Source organism: Pinus tabuliformis, chromosome J, assembly GCF_031772625.1.
Source record: "Pinus tabuliformis cultivar Carrire ecotype Pingquan chromosome J, CPIR1, whole genome shotgun sequence".
In the NCBI taxonomy this organism is placed as follows: Eukaryota; Viridiplantae; Streptophyta; class Pinopsida; order Pinales; family Pinaceae; genus Pinus; species Pinus tabuliformis.
The window spans coordinates 867361793-867374853 of record NC_142295.1 but is presented as its reverse complement, the minus strand read 5'-3'; the positions used below and the strand labels follow the sequence as shown (position 1 = coordinate 867374853).

General features: G+C 34.6%; 1 protein-coding gene across 2 annotated transcripts in view; it reads right to left on the bottom strand.

The window, feature by feature from the left end:
* The window catches only part of LOC149229424 (ubiquitin C-terminal hydrolase 13-like), a 151598-nt gene extending 140897 nt beyond the window's left edge, over window positions 1–10701 (bottom strand). Inside the window, exons 1-9 of one of the 2 annotated variants that reach the window (XM_089378640.1) lie at window positions 10502–10701; window positions 10159–10225; window positions 9815–9965; window positions 9316–9473; window positions 8758–9023; window positions 8273–8491; window positions 8027–8135; window positions 7805–7920; window positions 7181–7279 (exon numbers count right to left, since the gene is read on the bottom strand). In XM_089378640.1, coding sequence (XP_089234766.1) covers window positions 7181–7279; window positions 7805–7920; window positions 8027–8135; window positions 8273–8491; window positions 8758–9023; window positions 9316–9473; window positions 9815–9965; window positions 10159–10225; window positions 10502–10531 — 1215 coding nt within the window. In that variant the 5' untranslated portion in view covers window positions 10532–10701. The remainder of the gene's footprint in view (window positions 1–7180; window positions 7280–7804; window positions 7921–8026; window positions 8136–8272; window positions 8492–8757; window positions 9024–9315; window positions 9474–9814; window positions 9966–10158; window positions 10226–10501) is intronic. The other variant, XM_089378642.1, reaches the window with a different exon arrangement.
* Window positions 10702–13061: the final 2360 nt, after the last annotated feature.

The window sequence follows — 13061 nt, the reverse complement described above, 5'->3', positions numbered from 1 at the left end:
TGATTAAGAACTTCAATAAGGAGACTTTCTTCTTCTCTCCCTTCTATTTCAACCTCAACTTCTAATTCCAATAGCACATGACATGTTCTTAGTGAGATTTCACTTACCAATGTAGATCGAGTCTAGATCTCTCAAGCACTGAGAGGTATCAAATATCTTGAAGTGCAAACCATTTTAATGGTCCAAAAACATGAGGAAAGGTTGCACCTCGAGGGATTTGATGCTCTCAATGCTTGATGGATCAAGGTTACAATAGATCTACACTACAATTATATTTTCTAATTACAAGAAAGAAGATGATGTTTTGTAGGATATTGTTAATCAATGTATAGATGTGTAAGATGAAATATATAAAGTGGAATATCATGAAGTGTTTATTTAATTGATATTCTTATTGTTTAATATTGCTTCATTATATTTTCCTAAATATTAAACAAGTCTAGTTACATTGACATCAACACTACCCATGTTAAACCTGTACCTCATATTGGGTTGTAGACTATCCATGTCAACACAGTGTACTCATTTTGTGTCCCTCTCTCTTGCCTTCATCAATTAGTCTCTTAGCTTTCTATAGGTTTGCTCTTAGATCTTAGAACTTTTCTTGTCATTGTTAGCATAGCTATAGGTGCTTCTTTTGAACATCAAACTGTTTACATCCCTATTAGTTGTGTTCATTTGTTTGACACTAATATAAATTTTCTTATCTTATCTATTGGTGTATTTTCTGTCTATGTATTATATGTGTCTAAATCCAATATTAGTAGTTTACCGACAATGTAAATATTGATGGAATTATGTTGATTTCAACTGGCAACGTGTAAAAATTTGGTTGCATGGTGAAGAGGACCTTATGAAAATTTCAAAATACCTATGGCATCGATAATCCCACTTAAGAGGGTTTTACGCTTTCTTTAGAGAAACATAAAGGATGGTGAAAAGGATCTTAGGAGATAAAACCACTCCTTGAGAAGTATGTCAATGCCTTTCATGACAACCAACAAATAAGTTTCATATCCATGGAGAATGTGATCATTGAACCTGTTGGTGGAAGAGGCTATGCATTCTTTCAAGTTACTTTAACCACTCAATTATACTAAGGAGGAGGAGGTATAGCAACAGAGGAATGAACTTTGAAAGAACGGTTCATTCAACCATCCAAATCACTATTTGGAAAAAAAATTGTTGGTGCAGAAGCAAGATGGTGTCATCGAACATATGTGAACTACCAATGACTAAATAAGGTAATCATAGAGGAGTGACATAGTCTATCATTGCGATGCCTTTGGTTTTGTATGAGTCATTGCTCGACAGACAATGTGTTTCTTTTGATTTTGGAATATAAAGATTTTTTTCAAATGGAAGTAAACCTAAAAAAAGGTAACCATAGAAGATAAATAATTTATGATATTTGGAAAATATAATGCAATTGCATTCTCCAAGAGAGATTTTAATAGTAGATACTGCTAGATACATTTACCACACAAGAAGATATTGCTAGATACGTTTTCCTATTCTTATGGGGTACTATAATTTCAATAAGACTAGAGAAGAATTTGCATAACTAGAAGGCTATTAGATGCCTTGAGACAAAAATAAAAATACATCGAATTCTCCAAGTATAATTTGCTTATGAGATGATTATCTGAGATTTATTGTTCTAGTTGAAGTCATAGTACTTGACCCTGTTGTCGCACAGAATATTTAGGCACCGCGACAAAGGCTCATATCAGGGGCTGTCACACCGATCCCCAATCTCTCCATTTAAGCTATCTCCCAACAGCAGAATAAGGGGGTAGACCCTAAGCAAATGGAATGGAGGAGAACTGGTTGGGAATCAAGACACAGTTAAACGATCAAATACCTGTTTTAGATTCAGCAAGATTTAAAAGATTCAATTAGATTTAGACGATTGATACCAGTGCCTTATGGAGTCAGCCATCTTGCTAGGAAATTTAGGACCAAGTAATTGATGAGCAACTGCTGCTTGGACGAATAACTATCTTATATGAAATGCAGATCCTAGAACTAATGTGAGATGCAGGAAGCTTGGGTAATTATAGTTAAATGCCTATTCTAAGTTTAAACTCTTCAATCCTTTCTATATCAAGCATGATTTCGTAGTAAGTGGCAAAGAGAAGATATGGTGAAGCACCCTAAGGTGTGATTAACGATACCTCTCCTGAAAATCTAACGTACCAAGTGCCTTCAGCACTGCAGAGAGTTGTGGCTCTGACGACTGCAAGGTCATCGTTTTAAGTACTATTAAAACCAAGCTTCTCAAGCAAAGATGGATGGGTACCTATCTTTCTCTCGACCAAGCTTATGCTTGGAAGTAAATTTTAATTATGCATGGCTAACTTAATATGCAAATGCACGAGATGATTAGAAGACGTAGCAAGATGAAGCTAGATCAAGGATTGAAAACGCTTATGCCACGATTTATTTCTGAGTTATATGCCAAGGCCTTTAATCGCCAAAATAAATATTCACTTCACTAGACAATGATTGAAAGATAAATTTCTCAGCAATATGCTTAAAATATTACAATATAATGCCCAATTAAATCACAAGCTTGTCACTTCAATTTATCTAAATTCTTTCTGATGCAACTATAGCTCAAAGAGAACAAAAAATTCTTCACAATTCTTCAATATCACCCTCAAAATAATGCCAATTATATAGATGCTCAAAATACTCAATTTAGGAAATGAACGATATGCAATTTTCCTCAAGTCCACGATAATGTATTCAAAAATTACTTGAAAAAATTCTCAAAATTAAATATGCAAATATCCAATAATTTCAGGTAAATAGACCCACACTTAGAGTGAATAAAGATATTTAAAATCTAATGTCAATGATTATGAAACTTAGCACGCAAAAAACTTAAGCACTTAAATTTCGAAAATTAATTACCATGAAATTCAAATGCTAATCAAATAAACACTTCAAGCAATTCTGGAATTAAAATGATTTTCTTAATTAACTCCACTCCATAAAATATTTATTTTCCTACAGTCAAACCTTAGAGATATTAAAAAAATTAATGTTCCCTTGACTATGGAAAAATTTTAAATTTTTACCACAAAAATATTTCAAAGATCTAAGGCCTCAAAACCCTTTCTCACAAAAAATTTTTAAAAATAACTTAAGATGAACTTTCACTAAAACTTATGTCACTTAAAAAATCTTTTGAAGTTAAAATGCGAGCAATAAATCAAAAAGATTTTAAATGTGGAAACATAAAAGTTAGATTTTATTTTTTTCTTTTAAAGGGATCAATGTAAAACCCTTTTTTTAATTTTTTTGAAGGCCAAAGTTTAATTTTTGTTTTATATGGGACAAAGGTCACACATAAAATTGCGAATCGAAATTTTAATTCTTTTTTTTAAGCCTAATCCCAAAAATTTGAAATGAAATTGAATGAATGAAGCAAATTTGATTTTGTTATTGATTGTTTTCAGTCTAAAGCTAACCCTAAAATCGAAATGAAACAAATTCGAAAGAGGCAATCGAGGGTGAGCTTTGTGTGCAGGTCAGATGAGCGAAAAGCAAGGGAAGACGCAGCAGGTAGTGAAGAAAGGTTATGCAAGGATAAGGAGCAAAGAGGAAGCACAAACGCAAGGGAGAAAGGACTCGTGCGGAGAAGGGAAGAGGATGAGGAGCACATCGGCTAGATCGAGCAGCGAGGAGGGAGAACAAGATAACACACGTCGAAGGGAAGAAAGGCAATGGAGCTAGGGCCGCAGGAGAGAGGAGAGGGAAAATGACGTTGGCTAAGGGTAGAACGAAAAAAGAAAAGGCTGCAGAAAAGGAAAATGACGCAGACAAAGGAAAAAGACTGCGAGTTGGGAGGAGAGCGCAGGAAAAGGAAGAACGAAATACGCATAGAAAAACGAGCAAAAAAATAAGGATTATGCAAGCAAAGAGGAGAATGAGGAGAAGAAAGATGCAACAGTAGAGGATTGCGATTTGGCAGCAGCAAAGGGAGAAAACGCAGCAAGGAAAAACAATTTCAAGCAGAGGATGGAGAGTTCAAAAAGGGGTTAGTCCCTTGGATTAAACAAACAAAAACATCAAAATACAACAAACAAAAAAATCTCTGCCCAGAAATTTATTGATTTCGGAAAGAAAAAAAAAAAAAATTATAAAGAAACCCAGATCTAGAATTCTTTCTGGCAAACAAATTATGTTTTGAGACAAAATCTTGCCCTCCAAGGCCTAGATATGTCTCATATCTTGAAAAATATCCTTGAAAAACCTTCAAATCTATACCTACACAAACAGTAAACAAAACCCAAAAACCCCAAACAAATAAAAAAAATCTGAAATTAAAACCCCAAGTTAGAAAATCCAGTCTAAAAATTCTAAAAATTCATACAATTAAAATTACAGATCTATCAGATCTAAGGAGCATGAATCTGACTCCGCTCCCAGATTTATAGATTTTAGGCTCCCTCTAGCCAAATCTAACTATTTAGCACAATATTTTGAAAATAAATATATTTTTAATTTCAGGTACTAGCCCAGCAAATCCTTGCAAAACATATTTCTTTAGATAATCTCAGAGTTTCAATCCAGAAGGGTCTCTAGATCTCAAGTTTCGAGAGTTGGCCAATCCAACTTTGGACTTCCCCAAATGCCCAAAATCTATGAATAAAGATGACTTATGCACACTTAATATAAGCCGTCAAATTACTATAGGTATAAAATAACGATTAAATCTTCAAAGATTGGAGATACCTGTCAATCGAATAAAAATCTTAATGCTATCTTAAAGCCTAGCAATTTAAGCAAGATACCTATGCAATAAATTGATCTACAAGAGCTATTAACCTGCAACTTATAAATAAGATCAGTAAAAAATTAAATATGCATTACCATAAAATACCAAAGAGGAACACTACCATCAAGTAAGACCCCAAAGACTTTGCGTTGTATTATTCTAGAGAAAGTTTACAAAAGCTTCACAAGCTAGTACAGGATTCAATGATCGAATCGAATAGACTGATACCGACCTCTAATTTATAGATAAATTCTCCAACGACTAGTTGGCTTGATCCCTATCAAATTAATCTCGACCATTCATAAAAAATTAATTAACTTTCAATCATCACTGTCAAAATTATTTTTTTTTGAGGAAAAAATTGAATTTTTCATTTAATTGATTTTTAATTAACTCAAAATTAATTATTTTGAGTTAATTTCCTCAAAAAATTGACTTTGACTTAACCATCAAGGCCCAAGGGTCCAAAATTTATTGATCTCTTCAATATTCCCTTGGTCGGGCACCTCCAAAAATTAATTTCTTTAAAACCCACGAATTTCGCCTTTGGAGAATTTAATTTTACTTAGGACACAAAATTAATTAAATTTCTGGCTTGGATTTTAATTTAATTTTGTCTGAAATTTTAATTAATTGACTTATGAGGGGATTAATAATATTTAGCCCTAGTGTTTAATTATGAGGGACCATGCATTAAATATTTTTTACATGAAGATTTTACATTTTAATACATGAAGGGGGGAACCCGTTTGTTATAGACCCTTAAATGTCTACCCAATTTTGCGACTCAAAATATGATCTAGTAGACCAAGTATTTTGTAATAAAATAATCTAGCCAATTAGCTAGGATTATTCCCAAATTACTTTTACAAAGACTCAAATTTCAATAAAAAGACACTAGGACTCACTTAATAATTTGACGACAAGATCCACCCTAGCTTTGGGGTGAGGTTGAAGATAAAAACTCCGCCGATCATTTGTGTTTAGAGACACAGATGAATCATTGAGACAAAAAACCTCCTAGGATAGAAATCGTCACCAATATACTATGCTTACCTAGGTTGTTACATACATGATGGTCTTACTAAGATCATTTACATTATAACTATGCAGAATGGGTTTACATCTTTAACAAACTGCCGACTAATGATGAAATTTGAAAGGCGCAAACACTCAAACACGATAGATCCCTTTAAAAAAAAGGTGTATAGTTATGGGGTCATTGACATAGAGTGATCAACAAACCATAAAAACAAAGTTATTGGTAGATCAATGACACCTGTCAAAATGCTTGGGGCAAGAAGCTTCCTTGATTTGGCATCCTTTTTAATGTTGATTTCTACTGAATCTCTCAAATCTTAGGGAGAGTTTTAAGTGCAAAATATTCTCATAGGAAGAAAGGCATCAAACCAACTTTGTTTTGCCGAATACAAAGCTCATAGAAGCAACTGTTCTGATTATCAGCCCCAACAAAGCCATGTACCATCTACATTGTTGTTGCAGATGGAGCAGCTGCAGGTGTGGTACTTACTCAAGATGGCAAGCAAGTAGCATACAAAAGCTGCACAAAAAATGATTATGAGAGAATATCCCATCAATGACACGGAGTCGTTAGCCATTGTCTTTACCAATAAGGTATAAAGAAACTATCTCACGTACAATAAGTTCCACTTGATGAGCGGCCCCAAAACCTTGATTTTTGCACCAGAACAAGAATTGCAATCCATTCGATTACAATAAGAAGTATTATTCAAATCTCGCCAAACTCATTTAGAACACTGGCAAGGAGAATACTAAGGTAGATTGCCTTCTCAAAACTATCTTTCCAAGAAGGCGCCATGGTCATCAGGATAAAGTGGGAATAAGAAAAATTTTAACTTACTTTTTGGTAAATGAGGATCAAAAAATTGAACTTCCACACAACCCAGCAGAAAAAAGATTCAATTCATTTTCATGGAGACTTTTCCACACTGTTTGCCTCCCCAAAAAAAGATTCATCCAACAAGCGTGGAACTAGATATTAAACTAGATGGTCATATTGCCTAGAAGAACAAAAAAATGATTTCTATGTATAAGTTTTCATACATTTTTTCTCAAAATGGATATCATCTAGCTAACGGAACTTGGAAGAACAAATATCTCACTCTAGGTATTTTTTTAGTTGGACTGTTCAGATATTGGATTATTAATGTATATCATGGCCAAATCTTTCCCTTAAAAAGGTTAAACTGAAAATATTTAATAGGCCTATCATGGCAATATTTCCACACATACAGTAGCATCAAAATAACCAAAAAACAGCAAATAAGCACCTTGATCATTAAAAGAATCATAAGAACGCCAATCACAAGCTCTAAAATGCAAGGAAATGAGATATTGGTATATAATTACCTTAACCATTGTGTCTCGCATGAAGTCATATTCAAAGCGCTTCAGTTGAAGTTGTAGTACAGGAGGAAAATCAATGAAAAGAACACCCTTCTTTGCATCCTGAAGAAAACACAGCACAGTCGTAGTCATTGTTTCAGAAATTAAGATAAGTTGTCCAGCTGAAAGATTCATTTTATCTTTAGTACATTTGTTCCAAGAAAACCTTGTTTGTTTCAGAAATTAAGATAAGTTGTCCAGCTGAAAGATTCATTTCATCTTTAGTACTTTTGTTCCAAGAAAACCTTGTGGGATCCCCCCTCTTCCCCAGAATGTCTGGATGGAGGGCAGCTCAACCACCAACCACAATAAAGGCTGGTAACCCCATTGCACTTGTGACTTAAGGTCTTGCCATCAGCAACATGCCTTGGGCATATGGTTCAACTGATTAAGCTTACTCTTGGGGCTAATTTCATCATAATACATGTAAAACATTGGTTATTGAATGAGTTGTATTGTTGTTGGGAAAAAAGAGGACACATTCAATAAAACTTTTAATATCACATGTAGACCCAAAGATCGAGGATACAATAAAGCAGTGTTATAAACTTGACAATTGAAAGAGTACAAGGTAATGAGGTTTTGGACCTGTAGAGCATATTGCTCAGCATGATATTTATTATCCCCTTCAAGGCGTTCCACTTCAACATATTTATCAAATGAAGCATAGACATCTCGACAACCTTTGACATCAAGCTGCAGATCTGAAATATATATTTGGCATCAGACAAGATTGATCAAACAATAAGAAAATGCACACAAAACAACATACAGTAAATTACTAAATAGTCCCAGATCGAAGAAAAATACCATAAAATGACTCTTTCCTTGTTGACTTGTAATCTACATTTATGCATTCAATATAATTCATATGATGGCCCTCAAACAGTTGCTGTATTGTGCCCTCAACAACTGTCCCCTGAAAGATTACAAGAAACAGAAGAACTTAATTTTATTACAAGCCTATCCTACTAGAATATAATTAATCACCGTCAGTATAAAAACCAGCAAATTATTCTATTTTGCTTATGACCAGTTGCATTCAAAAGATTGCACCTTCATTTTGTCTTCTAACTTCTCAGATAACACTCTGTTCAACTCCTGAACATCATGTTGCATAAAAGAATCATATGTGTCCCATCCAAAAGATTTCGTTAACTCCTTTGTCGCAACACTGGTGTCACTGTACTGGAGCTTATAAAACAAACTCTGTAAAGCCAATGGAATGCTGCTAGATGGCATGTCATTTTCAGTTGTGGGCATATGATACACCGCCTGATGGCCATAAAAAATGTCCAACATTATTAGAACCTAAACTTTAAACATTATTGGTACCTAAACGTCAATAGTGTGACATAGTTCATAGCAAATTGTGAGAAATGAAAATTTAAATTACTCAAAATATGCTTATACTAAGTCAGCAGAAGCTAGTAAAGGTAATAAAGAAAACAGGTGGTTATGGACATTAAATTATTCAAAGGGTGTTGCTTGTCTAGAACAATACAAAATTGTAAAGGGCAGGAAGGACGATATTGAAAAACCTTTCTGAAGTAAGGAATGTGATATAATGTCTGAAGAAGTGAGTTCATGTAGCATGTTGCTCCTTGATTCTTGAGCCCAACATAACCTGTTTCTTTCTTTGAGTCATAGGACCAATAATCAATTACTCTGCGAACAACAACGTCCGCTTCTATTATGAGAGTATCATTCACCAGATAACCTTTTGAATGATCATACACATCTCCAAGCGGCATAAACGATGTGAAACCCCAGTCACTCTCTCGGGCATTGAACTGATGTTGTGTATCTGCGGAAGAAAAAGCCAGGCACAAGGATATATTGATGTCTAAAAAAAATGACCTTGGATGCACTTCTTTAAGTATTAGAAACCATAATGCCAAATAAATACAGAAGAATGTGTGGTAAAATTCATTCGCACGTTATATCATCACCTATTTTAATGTACAATTAAAACAAACTGACGTTTGATGTGAAGTTGGCCAGCCTATGCAAATGAACTCGACGAACACCCGGGATCCCCACTTAATTTCCCCTCGTCAAACTCGATGTTACAAACTGAAATGAAAAGAAGTAAATACCTTTCCGGATGGAATACTTAGGGCTAATCTGATTAACAACCGCCAAGCTAAACTGTGCATATCTGCTCCAACCATAAGGCAATGTAGCAGAATCCGCCACATCCAAGTACATCGATAAGTGATCCACATTGTTTCCCTTCGGAAATATTAGCACCCGCCTGCGTCATTTCATCGCCATTAGACACAACAAAATCACTTCTTGGACACTCGAATTAAAGGCATGTATTATCAATAAACAACTTCCGGACATAAGACGCTGATAGGGGTCTGGTCTACCCGATCTGTTAAAATTGCAAACCTAGGCTAGCAATAAAAATGCTAAAACAAGGTAAAATTCCATGTTTTACAGCTCTCCTGCACTGCACCTAATTCCATTTGCTGATTATATTCTGTTGCAAAACCCCCTCGGCTTACACAAACTAACACCAAGCCCATTTTTAGTCAATTGTGCCAAAAAAACATAAGCATGAAGTAGCACGAAGCTATATAATTCACTTACCATTTGTAACCTCCCACGGTGAAAACTTCTGAGTAATGCTTCTTCACATTTAACCTCGAAAAATTATCGACAGCCCAGGTAAATCGAGAGGAAGGAGGATCGTCCGGGGGTTGATTCTCCGCGGTACTAACCGTCTCTCCTTGCCCTGCAACTGGGGCGAGCCATGATATCAAAAATTACACTACGCCTAACAATTCTGGAGACATTTCAGAGAATACGAAAATAAGTTTTAAGTCGTTCCGAGATATGATTTTTTGTTAAGTAGTCAAATTATAAATTTGTTCACCAAAACTGGTATTCAGTCTTGTTTCTCGCGGGAGGAGGGAGAGGGGTTAATTGCTTACCTTCCATGGGCTGAGCCCCGTCATTGAACTCGGGATGCGGGACCAGCATTTCGTCCTCTTCCTGCTGCTGAGATCAAGTCACGTACACACACAAATATATATCGAATTACTCTCTGTTAAACCCCTACGATGGATCGAGAAAAACCCTAAGATCCCTTTCCCGCGAATTGAAATAACCAGGGATCGAATCCCCCAGGAACCGAACTCCAAAGACAAACCCCCGAGACCTAACAGGACTAGCACAGAAACAAATATAGAGAAAAAACACACCCACTGACAAGAAATGCATAAAATCAATCCGAGAGAAATGTTTTAATGAAAGGATTGTGAGATGGATATATACATCTAAAGGAGGAGGGGCCATCATTGTCATTGCGTTTGAGGGTATATCTGTTGATGCAAATCGCCCTCTGCGGATGTCAACCACCTCCAATAACAAAACCACTTACCTTCAAATGCTTTCTGGATCGATCGATCCGAATAAAGATCCTCGGAAAACCTTGTGTATGGGATGAACACTTTAAATTGATTTACTTATTATTATGTGATATTGTATGGCTTCGGGCAGCCCTTGAAATTAAGGGCAGCACGAGGGAGGTTTTCATGCTTATATATAATATAGCTTTTTTTTCTTATGTTTTTGCTTTTTCTTTTACCTGTGTGTTTTTTTCCAATAATGGAAAGATTTATCCCTTTTCAATTTCTTTTACCTGTGTGTTTTTTCCAATAATGGAAAGATTTATCCCTTTTCAATTGTAAATAAGTAATGGGAGTATTATTATTGGCATTTTAGTCCCAAAAACATTTTAATAATGGAAAGATATATCATAATTTAATAAATTATTAATAAGTAGTGGAAGTGACATCACTGGCTGCTACCCAAGAAAAATGAGTTGAGTTATTATTTGTATTCAAGGAAAATCATATTTTTGAAAAATATTATGGGCGATACATAAGGGTGCAGAGTTTTATTCTTCCCACATGCTAGATAATTTTGGGCCATTAATCTATTTTCTTACATTTTATAAAAAGTAGCTCTTGGCTAACCAAAATAAGTTTAAGTTATATTCCATAACCATTTTGTTATAGTGATATATTTCTTTGTTAAAAAATTGTTCCATATTAATGATTTATTTGTTTTTCTCTTATATATATATATATATATATTATTTTTATTTTTTTTAATCACATGGTGAATCAGTAACTTCCAGTCCTAATCTATGTATATATTATGCTTTCTAATGTGTGTTTTATTTTTAAGGCTTTGTGTAAGATATGGAATGTGAGAACATATGTTTATGTTTTGTATTTTTTAGATTTGGAAGTTCAAAATTGACTTCAACAAAATGTTTCATTTATGAGAGCATGGATAAGCTTGCAAGGCATTCTAGAGAGTGCTCTTATTTTAATTTTTGAGAGCATGGATAAGCTAGCAAGGCATTCTAGAGAGTGCTCTTATTTTAATTTTTATGGTGGTTAGGTTAATGAATCCCCCATCACCTTACTCTTGCAACAAGTTATGTTTTTATTGTGCATTCTCAAGTAGGTGTGGTTTCTTGTTTTTTGATGTATCTTACATGTTGTAATGGGTTGTCTTTCCTAAATATATCATGTTTCAAGCCCTAAAACTTATTGCTCAAAAATCTTGACTTCAAAACCATACATAATGCTTCCAACTCATACAGGGCAACCTAGGATTGAAGAGATTGGCTCAATTCAAATAAGCATGTAATGTTGCAAAGAGTCCCTATGTGTGATGGGAGTTTAAGGTTGGTTATCCCACATATCTACTAAGACCGTGGGTGGACATGATGATAAGAATAGAGGTAGTTTATTTTGTAATATTTTTAATGAGACGAGATATTTTTGTAATACCCAAACCCACATAAAATGGTCCATTCAATACATAGTTGTTGTAAAACTCAAAAGGAAAAACATAGATTGCAAGGTGTCATCTGAAATAAGTAGATAACCAACACAAACATAGGAAACATTAACCTCCCTTTTATTTGATCAAACGGTCACATGTTCCAAGGTAGGGTTGTCATCCATTTTTTCCTTTATTTTCTTTACTTCAATCCAAGCCTTGATTACAAATTATTGTGCAAATAATTCCTTTGATTTGCCTATATGACTCCCATATTTCAACTTTATAGAAGGGAATGATTTCCCTCTCTTTTCCATGTGATTTGTCAATCATGCTTGTTCAACCTCCTCAAGAGGAGCACCATCTACGGACTTTGAAAAATCATATTGAAAAATACCAATGTCAGTTTCCTCTCATGTGAAGTTATTATTTCCAAGTATTAGTTTAAATCTTTGAAGTACACATACAATCCTCTACTTGAGTCTATAAGCTCCCCTAGATGGTGATGCTCCTTAACACCTTGCCATAAAGTAGTCCTACGATTCTTTTGTTTTCTACTCTCCCCACCTTGCATTAAGATTTTTGCAATCCTTTCCATATGAACAAAATACATAAAGCAAAAAGTAATTAAGTTCTCACGAGCAAAACATGAAATGTGTCTAAAAGCAACATCTTTGTAGTCTAATTTTTGTTTCTAAAACTTATTAGTTATTTCCATCCATATCTCTTCCATGAGAATAGTGTTGAGATCCACTTCACCGCGTAGACTAACACAAGTTGCAATATATGTTTTGAAAATATAATGAAACTTCCCAAAAACAGTTTTATGGAAGTCAATGTTTCAAAGTCTCTTGCACTAAAAATAAAGGGGTTGGGAAGCATAACTCACATTGAAATTGGAGTTAAAGTGTTTGAAAAACAATGCAAGGTGAAGTCCCAAGGTTCGAGCATATATCAACATGTCCCCCAACCAAGGCCCAAAATGAAGGATATGCTCCATATTCTCGACATAATCAAACTACACAGGGAAGAATCC